The following is a 15050-nucleotide window of genomic DNA, read 5'->3' as shown; positions in this document are numbered from 1 at the left end:
GCTCACTGCAGCCTCTGCCTCCCGGGTTCAAGCAATTCTCATGCCTCAGTCACCCAAGAAGCTGGGATTACAGGCATTTTCAGTAGAGGCAGAGTTTTGCTATGTTGGCCAGGTTGGTCTCGAACTCCTGGCCTCAAGTGATCTGCCTGCCTCAGTCTCCCAAAGTGCTGGGATTACAGGCATGAGCCACTGCGTCCGGCCCTTTTTCAGATTTTATTTGGAATGATTTCCACATATAGCACGATGCTGGATTTGAGACTAAAGTGAGTAAGTGCTATTGTGTTAAGGAAGTACACACACATTCCTATTTTATTGAGAATTTTTAAAAATTGATACTAGAAGTTGAAATTTGTCAAATGGCTTTTCAACATCTCTAGGGATGTTCATGTGGTTTTTCTCCTTAGAGCTGCTATATATATTGGTGCAAAAGTAACTGTGGTTTTAATGGAAAAAACCACAATTACTTTTGCGCAAACCTAATAATATGATAAATTATATTAATAAAATCCCAAATACTGAATTATTCTTACATTCGTCATGCAATTCTTCTTGGTCATGGTATATCATTCGTTTGTGCCATGGGATTTATTTCTTAACATTTTATTTAGAATTTTTACATTGATAAGACTGGTCAGTAGTTTTCTCTTTTGTGCACAGTTCTGGCTGTGCTGTTGATTATTGATATTAAGCTCATTTTTTACATACAAACTGAAAAGTTTTTCTTCTTTTCATGTCATGTGCTGTGGCATAGTTTCATCTCTATACCATTTTTTTCTTTAAGGTTCAGTACATTGTAATGTGTGACTATAGTACTGTTTAAATGTGGGAGCTTTTGGCCGGGCGTGGTGGCTCATGCCTGTAATCCCAGCACTTTGGGAGGCCGAGGCGGGCGGATCACAAGGTGAGGAGATCGAGACCATCCTGGCTAACACGGTGAAACCCCGTCTCTACTAAAAATACAAAAAATTAGCTGGGCGTGGTGACGGGCGCCTGTAGTCCCAGCTACTCGGGAGGCTGAGGCAGGAGAATGGCGTGAACCCAGGAGGCAGAGCTTGCAGTGAGCCGAGATGGCGCCACTGCATTCCAGCCCGGGCGACAGTGCGAGACCCCGTCTCAAAAAAAAAAAAAAAAATGTGGTAGCTTTTGGCTGGGTGCAGTGGCTCACGCCTGTAATCCCAGCACTTTGGTAGGCTGAGGCGGGCAGATCTCAAGGTCAAGAGATCGAGACCATCCTGGCCAACATGATGAAACCCCGCCTCTACTAAAAATACAAAAATTAGCTGGGCATGGTGGCGGGCGCCTGTAGTCCCAGTTACTCAGGAGGCTGAGGCAAGAGAATCGCTTGAATCCTGGAGGTGGAGCTTGCAGTGAGCCGAGATGGCCCCTCTGCACTCCAGCCTGGCGACAGAGTGGGACTCTGTTTAAAAAAAAAAAAAAAAAGTGGTAGCTTTTTAAAAACCCAATCAATTTTTCTACTCAACAGGTCTATTAAGATTCCTAACTCTTCTGCATTCAATTTTGATAAATTTTATGTCTTACTAGTTTATTATCCATTTCATTCGAGTTTCCAAATTTATTGTATAGAATCAAGTAAATTCCTTAATTTTTACTGGATCCTTGATAATTTTCTCCTTGTGACTTATTATTTTTGATTGATTTTCACCATTATTTAGTGATTAGGTTAATTAGCAGTTTATCTATTATTTTTCCCTAAGCAACCAGATTTTGAATTTACTAGTCATATTATATTCTTACTTTAATAATTTATTATTTTCTATTTTGTCTTTATTAATTTATTTCTTCTACTTGACTTGGGCTTATTTTATAGTTTTTAATCCTAATTTCTTGAGTTGAATATGCTTATTTTTATTGCTATTGCTTGTTGATATAATAAGACTATAAATTTATTTTTCTGAGTACTGCTTGAACTGCATAGCAGAGGTGCTAATATGTGATGTTTCCTTATTACTTTCTAGATATTTTTTGCTTTTATTTGAATTTCTTTGAGCTATATGAAAGAGAATTTAAAAGGCCGGGCATGGTGGCTCACGCCTGTAATCCCAGCATTTTGGGAGGCTGAGGTGGGCAGATCACTTGAGGTCAGGATTTCGAGACCAGCATGGCCAACACGGTGAAACCTTGTCTCTACAAAAAATACAAAAATTAGCCGGGCATGGTGGCATGTGCCTGTAATTCCAGCTACTGGGGAGGCTGAGGCAGGAGAAAGGGAGAACGGCTTGAACCTGGGAGGTGGAGGTTGCAGTGAGCCGAGATCATACCATTGCACTCTAGCCTGGGTGACGAAGTGAGACTCCATCTCAAAAAAAAAAGAAAGAAAGAGAAAGAAAATTTAAAAATCTATACGTGATAGGAGCTTTTTTACTTTTGAGTTTGCTATTAATTTCTGGTTTTATTGCTTTGTAGTCAGGAAATCTTGCTTGTACCCTTTCTACTTTGTTTCTATAATGCTATCACTACATATGCAACTTTATATGCATATTATATATACTTGTTTTTGTGTATTATATACATATACACAATACATTCAACTTTACTTTTTCATCTTTGTCTTTTACATCTTGTGTCCTCTGTGGTATGTAACAGTACCCTTGTACATTGTAGGAATATAGTAAAAGCTAGATTTTATTATTTCGAATGGCTGCAAGAGATTCTTTGGTTGAAACAATTTGACCAGGGAATAAGGCTTATATCTTGGTGAATATCTGGAATGAGAAGGAGAAGACTCTACTTAATGTAGTATGTTTACCTTGAGGGTCAGACCATGCTATTTGGGTTCTGCAATTCTCAAGCACAATGTAAATAATGCCAGCACTTTATAAGTGTAAGCTTCTATGGGTTTGACAAGATTCTGAGATGTATTTTCCCTCTTCATGAGCATAAGCACACTCAGTAAAGCTAAATCATTTTACAATATCAAACAAACGAATCTAAACAATCCAACATTCAAGATTTTTTGAAAGCAATTTACAGCTTTATTGGCATCTCCCAAAGAATGTTAATAGGAATCTAATTTATAACATAACTTCAGATTTATTATCATGTTCTCCCCTTTACCACTTCTTTTTATCTTCCCATACCCCTACTGCAACTAATATGGTTCCTTTTGCTTTTCTTTTCAGACTCCCCCAAATCTGTTCTTTCTTTCTACTTCCCATGAACTCTGGTGTCCTTCCCCACTCCCTGCTTGCCCAGCTGTGTTCCTCCCTGTCACCTTGTTGCTCTTCTTCCAAAGTACAATCCGGTCAGTCTGTCTTAGTGTTCTTCCTATTCTACAGTGATTTTTAACCTATTATCCTGGTCAATATAACAAAAATAAGCAGTAGGGTACAAGGTTGTCAAATAGAGAATTTTTCTTAGAAAAATCAGTAACAGTATTCTAAAATAGATTATAAATGCATGTCCCAATTACAATTTATTTTATAGGTGTGACTTCTAAATCTATAAGGGAGATAAGATTTTGTGTACTTGTAAAGACAATCTAATTCTTCATATTAATAATATAGCAGGTCACTTATTTATGGTAAGTCAATATAGCTTTGATTTTCATCCCTGAGTTGTAGGTTTGTCTTTCTAAGAAGGAACAGACTTATTCAATAAATGATTTTTTTTGCAGTCTAAAGAAGGTGCATTTATTGTCAGAGATTCAAGACATTTAGGATCCTACACAATTTCCGTATTTATGGGAGCTAGAAGGTAAGCACTTGTGATTTTAGTTACTATAGAAATAATCCCTGGGACAGTCTCCATCACATAGAGAATGTTAGTGAGAGCTTAGCTTAGGGAAAAGATTGTTGACCTGGAAGTTAGAAAAACCAACCAGTCCGTGATATATCCCAGCATGCTGTGTGTGACATTGCATAAGTTTCTTAACCTCTCCCGTCTTCCTTTTCTCAACCATAAAGTAAAGAGGGGGAGATTAGTTGTAGTAGACACTGTTGGGCGCTTTCCTCATATCCCTTGGTCTGTTCTGGGATTCACTTGCAGAAAAGTCTCTTGCACTCAGAAAGCTTCCTGTGTCTGTCTGCCTGAGGATGTTCTCTGGCTGTGGGAACTTGTGGGCCCCGTGGCTAGGCTGAAAGTGCCTGAGAGGTAACATCCCAGGAGCAACGCTAGGTTAAAGAGAATGGGAGTTGGTGGATAAATATCTCAGCTTCTTTGCACTTCAGTGGAACAATTGTGAGGTGTGTTCCCCAGTCTCTCCTAGGTTCCTACAAGTATTGAGCCCCAGTTGCCCATAGTGGTAACCTACTAACTAACGCACCTGGCATTGGTTTTTCCTCCCTTCTTGTCTCACATCTCCAATTGCTTACAGTGCATGTGTTCATTCATTTAACCAATACTTGATATTCAATATGTACTTATATGTATTCATTATGAGATCTACTTTTTTGAACACTGGTCTTGTCACTCAGACAACTTTGGCTGAAGTTACGTTTGAATCTAAGGCCCCAATAATGTAGTTGAGGAATTTTCTTGGCATGGGGGGGCACTTGTTGAATTTAGCCAATCTGCTTCTCAGTGTAGTGTTGCTAGGATGAGTTTTAGAACTGGAGTCCTGTTGTTTAATGAGTTGGCTTAGATCCAAATTGATCTTTCACATTTCTAGTAATTCACATTTTCTTGATTGTAGAAGTACGGAGGCTGCCATAAAACATTATCAGATAAAAAAGAATGACTCAGGACAGTGGTATGTGGCTGAAAGACATGCCTTTCAATCAATCCCTGAGTTAATCTGGTATCACCAGCACAATGCAGCCGGTAAGTGGGGAACTTCCAGCTGGGTGAGTCAGGGAGCCATGCCCTTGATGGGCAATGCATCTTTGGTATCAGGCACTCAACAGGAGCAAATCTCCCTGTAGAAATAGTTTAAAAGCTTGAAGTACAACTTATCTTTTGAGCAGTTATCTTTCTTATTGATGCCTCTTCATTTTTCTGGTTGGTTGGGGGCAAGAGGTAGGTCAATTTCTTATATTTCTACCAGGTTAGAAAAATGATAGATGACAGAGAAGCAAATAGTCATCAATCATTATGCATTTGTTCTGGAAATTTACATAGGGCTAAATGTAATAAGATTTCAAATACCCTAAATAATGATGCTTCTTTCCCTTTGCCCCCATAAATCTGCTCTCTACTTTCGACAATTGTAATAGAAAATTACCCTTATATCTCTCACTCTCTGTTCTTTCTTGTTTGGAGAATATAAAAAGTCACAGAGAACACAGCCTTTCACAGTTACAATTTAGCCTAACTATACCAGAGGCATATTTAACCCATCTCCCCAGCCATTGTTTGCAATAATTGCTATTTGTGCAAACCTATCATCTGTGGAAAGATGTAGGATCCCAGAAAGTTCCACCACAATTAAAATCACCTCTCTGGCCTTCAGCCCTTGCCCAACCTGTGCTGAACCACTCTGAGCCCATGGGGAATCTTCTTATCTCAGTATTGCAGAATTCAGAATCCACTGTAACTTTTCATGTTATTTTGACTGCTTGTCATGCACTTCTTTTTTAGATTTCTCTCATGAAAAGTGTTGACAAATATTCCTTTTGGAAAGAGCTCACTTTTCCATTACACTGGTTCTAAGTATCAGGAATATATCAAAGGACATTTTTATCCACTTGTGGGATGCATCCACATGGCTATTCACTGGAATTTTGGTTAAGGAGTGAGGGTAAAATATCTGGGTGGGGCAATAAAGGTCTTAGTTGTAGCTAGAGATAGAGTCAAGATGTCAGTTCTGAGTTTTCTCCTTTACATTCCTCTTTCTCCTTCCTCCAAAGAAAAAAGAAAGAGTGGTTTTGGTGATAAGGTTAAATGAGGTTAGATGAGGGCTTTAACCTGAACTAGGTGTTAGAGTCACGGTGAGCATCCATTCCTGTTCCCTGTTCAAACTTTTACCATTCTCAAGACTCCTTTACCAAAATTAACCACTGCCTTATTAGCAAATCCCCTGTCTGTGTACCTCATTAGGAAAAGTGAAGTCACCAGGCATGAGCGACCTCCGTCTCCTCTTCTGTCCCCATGCCCTCTCATCCTCATTCCCTCCAGTAGTAGTGAGGGCATGCCTGTGCTCTTGCCCTTACCTGCCATCCACTGTTCCTTTCTCTCCTGTATCTCTTCCATTCTTCTGACTGTCTCCCTTTAGCTCTTAACCCTATAAACATGCTTAAGACTTTCTTATCCTAAAAACAAAAACAACTCTCCTCCTGCTGCCCTAACTCTTTCTCCCTTTACACATTGCTCTTGTAAGTCACACTTTTGGAAAAATGTGTCCACATCCATTGTCTCCACTCTCTCACTTTCCATTTACTTTTTAAACATCTATGATCTGTCTTCTGCTTTCAACACTCCATATTTGACCAGTGGCCCCTATATTGACGGTACAGTGGTGCTTTCTGTGTTCAGGTCCTCTCTGCTACATTTGGCAGTGTCACTTGTTGCTCCTTCGATGTTTGACACCACCCCTTTTTGGCCTTCTCTAACTCAATAGTTCCTAATGGATCTTCCCAATGTGCCCTACTTCTGTTCTTCCCTTAAATATTGGTTTTCCTCCAGAATCCATCCCTGATCACTACTCTTCTCACCTCAGGCATCTCCCTTTGCATAATCTTCTGTCTGGTAGACAAAGGCACTTGCAATCCCACAGGCCCTGAACTTCACTGAGGAAGTAGTGCTTCATCTTACACCATTACTCTCCCTCCAAATGTCCTCTTCCTTTTCTCTCTCTCAGGTAATACTAGCATCATCCAGCCCCTTGTAGGGGTTGGAAGCATAGGAATTAAATAGATGCTTCTTAATAGCTCACTTCTGATTAATTATCAAATGCAATTGATTTCATATCCTAAATGTGTCTCCTATAGATCCCTGCCTCTCCCTACCTTCTAGTGCTGCCCTAATCATTGCTCATTTGGACAACTGCAGTAGCCTCTTAACTGGTCTTATTGCCTCCAATGTTGATTTCCCCTTAATCCATTCTGCTAGTACCAGAGTGATCTATCAGAAATGTAAATCTGGCTGGGTGCAGTGGCTCATGCCTGTAATTCCAACACTTTGGGAGGCCAAGGTGGGTGGATCACCTGAGGTCAGGAGTTTAAGACCAGCCTGGCCAACATGGTGAAACCCCATCTCTACTAAAAATACAAAATTTTCCAGTCATGGTGGCGCATGCCTGTAATCTCACCTACTCGAGAGGCTGAGGCGGGAGAATCACTTGAACCTGAGAGGCGGAGGTTGCAGTGAGCCAAGATCACACCATTGCACTCCAGCCTGGGCAACAAGAGTGAAACTCCATCTCAAAAAAAAAAAGAAAAGAAAAAGAAAGGTAAATCTGACTGTGCCCTCCTACTTGGGACTTTTCAATAGCTTCCTCTCACCTGCAGGAAAATGTAATGCTTCCTAGCGTGGCTTATGAGGCCCATCATACCCAGAATACTGCTTACCTCTGCAGTGTAATTTGTCTGGCTCTACCTCCTGAGTTTTGCTCAAGTACCCACCATCATGCTTCACATTTCTAAGTTTCATCTCATGCGTTACCTCTGCTTAGAAAGTCCTTCATAGTTTCTCCCCATGGTTAACTCCATGTGTTAGTTTCATCTCAGTCATTTCCTCCCAAAGAATTCTTCGAGTCCAACAATGTGTCAAGTGCTCTTTTTCTACATCCCAAGGCACCCTATATGCATCTCCAGCACAATACTTATTCCTTTCACATTAGAATGGCCTCTCTCTGCCTGTCTTCTCTCACTGAGATAGAGCTCCCTGTGGGCAGAGTCCTCATCTTACTCATCTTGGAATCTGCTGGGATCTTTGGGAATCTACCTAGAAGAGTGCCTTGCACACAATAGGCACTTAATATGTGCTTCTTTTTGTTCTTACACTGGTCAAGCTCGTTTCTGTCTTCCAGCATTTACACATGCTGTTCCATCTACCTGGAAGGCTCTTCATCAATCGACGTCAGCATAGCTGTCATCTTGTCTGAAAGGCCTTCCCTGAGCACCCCCTCTAAAGTAATTATATGTTATCCGGTCTGCCTTGCACTTAATCATCATTATCTACTTTTTCTTGTGTGTGCATGCACTTGTTATTTTCTCTTCCTCTCACTAGAATGTAATCATGAGAGCAAGACCGAATCATCAGTCTTGTTCCCTACTGTCTCCCAACATCTAGATAGTGTTTTATTGAAAGCTTTTATTGAAAGCACATACCAGGCTTTTCATAAATATTAGCTGAACAAATAAATAATAAATGATTATTAAACTAAGTTGAAACGTAAGGTATATGCCTAAGTGGGTCACTGAAAGGAAAAAAAGAGACATTTGATGTATAGAAATCTATATGTTAGTTAACCCAATTAAATGAAGTCTCATTTACTCTACCATGCTATTAAAAATCAAATAAACAAAGATTATACAAAATGGGCACACTTCAACACCGTTGGTGGTTGAATAAATTAGTACATCCTTTCTGGATACCCTTTGACCTGGAAATCACATTTTATAAGGTGATAATTTGAGAAGTACAGACAAATGTATGTTCAAGGACATATGGCATATTTTATAATAGTGAAATCTTGGAAATAAATTTAAGCTCTGTTTATAGTCAATGACATATATCAATTACGTGCATAGTGCAAAAAGCTTTTAACAAAATATTTATATTTCTGCAAAATATATTGGATGTGTTCATGTTTTCAATTATGCACATAGTGATTTTTGCAAAAATGTTCACCAAGATGATAACAATCTATCTGTGAATACTAAGATTTTGTGAGGGACTTTTTAGGGTCATCTTTATACTTTCTTAGATTCTTTAAATTGTATACAATGAGTATATTTTTTTTTGGAAAATGTGGGAAAATAAGCAAACTGCTGACTAACTGGTAGAATGAATTTTGTTTGTCTAATTATTTAAAGAATGGTACTATCTTCTATAATATTTCATTCTTTCTTCTATATTAGCAGCTAGGCTTGAAATATTGATTTCTCTTTCTCCTTAGGTCTCATGACTCGTCTCCGATATCCAGTTGGGCTGATGGGCAGTTGTTTACCAGCCACAGCTGGGTTTAGCTACGGTAAAGTGTGCACACATGCTGAAGTAAAATAGCAAATCCAGTAGTAAAGAATCTACCTGGCTGGGTGCGGTGGCTCACACCTGTAATCCTAGCAGTTTGGGAGGCAAAGGTGGGTGGATCACCTTAGGTCAGGCGTTCAAGACCACCCTGGCCAAAATGGTGATACCCCGTCTCTACTAAAAATACAAAAAATTAGCCGGGTTTGGTGGTGGATGCCTGTAATCCCAGCTACTTGGGAGGCTGAGGCAGGAGAATCGCTTGAACCCAGGAGGCGGAGGTTACAGTGAGCTGAGGTCATGCCACTGCACTCCAGCCTGGGCAGCAGAGTGAGACTCTGTCTCAAAAAAAAAAGGAAAAAAAAAAAAAGAATCTAAGTTCCCTATTGATTCTTTGAACTCTCAGCACTTCCGAAATGTCTGTCTAGAAACATTTCTTCTCAAAGTTTACATCACCCTTCTGAGATGTTTAAATATGTGCATCTCATAAGGACAATTTAAACTTTGGGGAGAAATGCTTCCGTTTGACTTCAGATTTCACTGTTACATTACCAGGAGCCTTAATCTTCACCCTTTTGATAAATTACAGTTCTTTTTATTTGGATGTTTGGGTTGTTGTTCTTTGGTTACAAGGGTGCCTGGGAAATGATTCCTCTCCAAGAGAAGCTACTAAAAAGAGCTGCTGAAAGTATTGTCTTCATCTTTTTTTTTGTTTCTAATAGAACAAGCACAAAGTTCAATTTGAACCACTTTCTAGCAAATGTGGTATTTGTAAATCTGTGAGAATAAATAAGTGCCAGGGAATCCTATTTTCTAATTTGGTGACATTTTATTCCTTTAAACTTCTCTCAATAGTGGGATTCAGAATGTACTGAAAAAATTAATAACACAATATATTGGGAAAAACGTAACTGGGACTCAGGATCTCATTAAGTTAAGTGGGATGGAAGCAAGATTTCTGGCTATTATTGGTGTCTGTATTATTCCTCTGGCCCACAGATAGTATATAAAATACAAAGTTCTACCATTAACAATTTACTTAAGTTAAACATGATTCTTTTTAATTTCTTAAAAATAAACTTAAAAAATTTAAAAACAAATAGAATAGTGTACAACTCATAAGTCTATAGCTTGATTTGTTTTGCCTGGTTTGATTACGTTATATAAACAGAATCGGACACTGCATTTTTTTGTGTCTGGCTTCCTCCTCGCCTCATTACATCTGTGAGTTTCATCCATGGTCCTGGGTAGGGCTGGTTTATTTTCACTGTGGTGCAGTGCTACACTGCATGACATACCACAACTGATTTAGCCATGCTTCTTGTAGATGGCCTTTCAGGTTGTTACCAATTTTTGGCTCTTACAAATAATATTGTTAAGAACATTTCTGTGTGTGTTTTGATGAAGTTAAGTGCACATTTACATTCCAGCATATGTTGGATATGTGCTTAAGTGTAGACCTGCTGGGTCATAGGCTATGCATATATTTAGATTTAGTAGATACAGTCAGTTTTCTAAAGAGCTTATACCAAATTACACTCCCATCAACAATATATAAGTTCTAGTGGCTCCGTACCTTTGCCCTTGCCAATATTTTATTCTAGGTTTTTTTTACATGTTAGCCAATCTGGTGTGTAGTAGTATCTCATTATGGTCTAAATTTACATTTCCCTGATGACTAATTATTTTTATCAATTTGGCTTAGTGGCCATTTGGATATTCTCTTCATAAGAGAATACTCCATTCAAATTTTTTACCCTTAAAATAGTTAGGGTATATGTCTTCTCTAGTTGATTTATTTATATTCAGAATAAGAATTCTATGTTGGTTGTATATTTTAGAAATATCTTCTGTGGCTTTTTACTTTCTTAATGGGGGTATTTTTGATGAACAGAAGTTTTATGAAGTATAATTTATCAATATTTTTCTTTGTGGTTATATTCTGTTGAATAAATTTATGCCAATTCCAAGGCCATGAATATATCCTCCCATGTTACTTTTAAAACATACCTATGAGGCCGGGTGTGGTGGCTCATGCTTATAATCCCAGCACTTTGGGAGACTGAGGTGGGAAGATCGCCTGAGCTCAGGAGTTTGAGACCAGGCTAGGCAACATGGTGAGACCTTGTCTCTACTAAAAATACAAAAAATTATCAAGGCGTGATGGCGTGCCTGTAATCCCAGCTACTTGGGAGGCTGAGGCAGGAAAATCACTTGAACCTAAGAGGTGGAGCTTGTAGTCAGCTGAGATCGCGCCACTGCACTCCAGCCTGGGTGAGAGAGTGAGACCCTTCCTCCAAAAAAAAAAAAATAATAATAATAATAATAAAATAAAACATACCTTCTATAGGGAGGGGGAATACTTTGCATAGCTGGTAGAAGGGACTATCAGATTTTACAATTCTTTTAAATGCATTATTCAAAAGTTCCAGCAGATGGTGGTATTGCTGTATTAAAAGGAGACACTAAACCATTAAGTTTGGTACAGTTTTCAAGAGGGTTATTTTAAAAACAGTTTATTTTTTCCTGATTTGCTTCTATAAAATGAGAAATATACAGTAAAAATTTCACTTCAGCTATACTCTTAGATATATGTGGGTTAGATTTCTAACACTGAATTTGTTTATTAGATGATTTCATTGGACTTTTCCCTAAGAAGAAAAAGTATCAAGGGAGAAAAGCCCTTTAGGAATGGAGTGAGAAGACCAAAAGGAAGAACTGAAATCACAGTTTTATTTGCCTTACAAGTTTACTCACCAGGAAAAAAAAAACCAGACTGGGAACATAAATATTTTGGGTCCCAGGTCTAGTTTTGGTAGGTTTAGTTTAGAAAGGCACAGAAGTGTGTTCGCTGTTGTCTTTGGGAGCAGAGAGTGCGTTTTGTTATCCTTAATTTGTTATACAAACATCACCAAATAAATAAAGTTTGTGTTTTGAAACTTGAGTTCTTGAATTACGTTTAAGCCACAGTGAGAGTATTAAAATGGCTTCATATCCTCTCCACTTTATACATTTTTTAACCTCTCTGTCAAATAATAGATACTTCCTAAACATTTTCCAGCCCTAATATTTTAACAGTCTTTCTTTCTACTTGTAACATGGATGTTTTACTTTTTCAGAAAAGTGGGAGATAGATCCATCTGAGTTGGCTTTTATAAAGGAGATTGGAAGCGGTCAGTTTGGAGTGGTCCATTTAGGTGAATGGCGGTCACATATCCAGGTAGCTATCAAGGCCATCAATGAAGGCTCCATGTCTGAAGAGGATTTCATTGAAGAGGCCAAAGTGATGATGTACGTATAAACAACACCCTGATAAATATCATACCATGCCCTGGTGTCATGGAAACAACATGAGCTTTGGAGGCAGCCACACCTGGATTTGTGTCACAACTTTGCTCAAGCTCATTGTGTAACCCAGGCACATTATTTGACCACTGTGTGACCTTGGCGAATTATTTCACCTTTCCAAGCCTCAATGTCTTCATCTATAAAATGGGATGAAAGTACCTACCTCACTGGATCAATGTGTGAATTAAATAAGAGAATTTATGTAAGTGATGAGACAGGAGAATTCCCTTGACACCTTTGCAGAACGCCTTGTGAAGAGGGTGGCTCATTTACTCAGCCACTGTGTGCTCAAATCCCTTACGGGAGGAGGAGCATGCAGGTGAGCCAGGGTGAGTGCTTTTGGGCTCTGGCCCCACGACAGTGTCTAGAGGTGTTACAATGCTCTTTTAAGCTTTTCTGTCTGCAGATGGCTAAGTGTTAACCACCTCAGTGGAAAGTCAGGGTGACAGCCTTTTGCATCCTGCCCTCTTGATACCTGGGTCCTTGTATGGCGTCCAGGAAGAATCAGGTCACACGGACTTGAAGGATGGTGAATGCAGAGATTTTATTGAGTGATGGAGATGGCTCTCAGCGGGATGCATGGGGAGCTGGAAATGGGATGGAGTGGGAAGATGATCTTCCCTGGGAGTTTGACCATCCTGCAGACGATCTCGTCTCTGACTGCCCCCAGCAGAGCTCCTCTCAATGTTTAGACACTCCTCCTCTTTTCTTCTCTGCTGCACTGCTCTGTCACCTGCCAATGGAGCTTGGGGTTTATATGGGCACAGTACAGGGGTGTGGCAGGCTAGAGCAGTCTTGGAAAGGGCAGCATCTGGGCACAAAAATAAAAATGCCTGTTCCCATTTAGGGCAGCAGGTTTCCAGGCTTGAAGGTGGGGATTTTGCTGGGGAACTGCCCGCTTCTACCTAGTATTTCCCTGCCTCCTGTTGGTATCAGTGACAAGCAAGTGTGTTCTTTTCAGCTCAATAATAGGTGCTTTACAAGTACTCTTTTTTTTTCCTTTTCCCAGAAGCAGAAATGATGGTTGTGTCTTAGTAGTGATATACTACTCATCTTTTGAAAGGGCATCCTCCAGTGGCCAAAAAGAGTTAATGGTTTTTTAAGGATAAGAAAGTATTTGCTTTCAGAGGACATAAGGGTCCAGAGCTTTAAAAGAAGTGGCTCTTTGTAGACCGTTGGACACAACTCTTCTGTGATTTCCCGGGACAGCATTTTGACTCAGTTGAACCCATTTCTGTGGCTCATTAACTGTAACAACCTGAGCAGGACCAGGACAGGCCAATAATTTGACCATAGTTCAAATTAACATTCTTTAAATATTTGTTCAACATTTATTTAGAGGAACAGCAATGCTGTGAAGAAGAAAAACTCCAGATGGCATTATTTAGATTCTGCTCTGTTTTCCAGAGAAATTTAGTTCTGACCCACACTTGCAGACTCCAACTAGAAAAACAAACAAACAAACAAAAAAACAAGCAAACAACAATCAGAGGCGATTAACTGGACCCATTTTCGATTAACTGGACCCATTCTCTTTCGAAGGCAGAGCGAGTATATCCCTTGGGGCTCTCAACCCATACCCTGAGGGTCCTATCAAAATATCCTTTCCATTCACTTCCAATAGAATGAATTCCAAGGGAAGTTGTTACAAACACAATTTCCCAGTGACACCAGCTTCCCAATGATGTTTTTGTGTCCCTAGGTGCCCCAGGCACCTATCTCTATCTGCCTTTGCTTCCTGTAGATATCTGCATCCTACCGTGGTTTTTCTATACCTAAAGGACAAAAATTGTATTCCTGTGTTGGATTAAATAGGCATAATAAAAAAAGAATGAATGGGAGACAAGTGATTCAGGGAGAGTTAAAAACATATTTGAATATCTATCGAACGAGAAAGAATTGAAGATGTTTAATGTCATAATGAGGGAATTCTTGAAAGGTACAAGCCTGATGGGGCATTTGAGGTCAGGATCTTTGAGGACAATATTTCCCCTGATTCATTTTGGGAAGCTAACATGGGAGGATCACTTGAGCCTAGGAGTTTGAAACCAACCTAGGTAACATGGCGAAACCCTGTCTCTACAAAAAAAACAAAAGGGGAACTAGCCAGGCATGGTAGGGAGCACCTGTAGTCCCAGCTACTCAAGAGGCTGAGGTGGGAGGATCAATTGAGCTCAGCAAGTTGAGGCTAGAGTGAGCCATGATGGCACCACTGCACTCCAGCCTGAGTGACAGAGTGAGACCCTGTCATACACACACACACACAAAAATCCCTGATTTCTTAAAAAGTGAGGCAGAAAATCTTCCATTCTAACATTCTATTGCAAATATATTTATTTTTAAAATAGTTGACATGCATTGACATACTATCTACCAAGTATATATAGCTTTGCACATATTAGCTCCTTTCTGTGTGTGGTTTAAATATTACCTCTTTCAGGAGGTCTCCTCTGACTACTCTGTTTAAGTTGGCATACCCACTGCCAAATGCTTTCTGTTGTATCGCCTTGTGTTAGTTCCATCAAAGTACTTGTCATACTCTGAAGCTTCATGTGTAGTTGTTTTATTTCTCTCCCACTAGCATGCAAGCTCTCTAATAATATAACCTTTTATTT

General features: G+C 39.5%; 1 protein-coding gene across 1 annotated transcript in view; it reads left to right on the top strand.

Moving 5' to 3' along the window:
- Positions 1–15050, top strand: part of TXK (TXK tyrosine kinase) — a 67554-nt gene that overhangs the window by 35197 nt on the left and 17307 nt on the right. The window contains exons 7-10 of the mRNA XM_004038640.4: positions 3635–3714; positions 4652–4779; positions 9017–9091; positions 12207–12378. Coding sequence (XP_004038688.1) covers positions 3635–3714; positions 4652–4779; positions 9017–9091; positions 12207–12378 — 455 coding nt within the window. The remainder of the gene's footprint in view (positions 1–3634; positions 3715–4651; positions 4780–9016; positions 9092–12206; positions 12379–15050) is intronic.

The sequence above is a fragment of the Gorilla gorilla genome, chromosome 3, assembly GCF_029281585.2.
Source record: "Gorilla gorilla gorilla isolate KB3781 chromosome 3, NHGRI_mGorGor1-v2.1_pri, whole genome shotgun sequence".
Taxonomy (NCBI): Eukaryota; Metazoa; Chordata; class Mammalia; order Primates; family Hominidae; genus Gorilla; species Gorilla gorilla.
The sequence above is the reverse complement of the archived record's forward strand: the minus strand, read 5'-3'. Positions and strand labels throughout refer to the sequence as shown.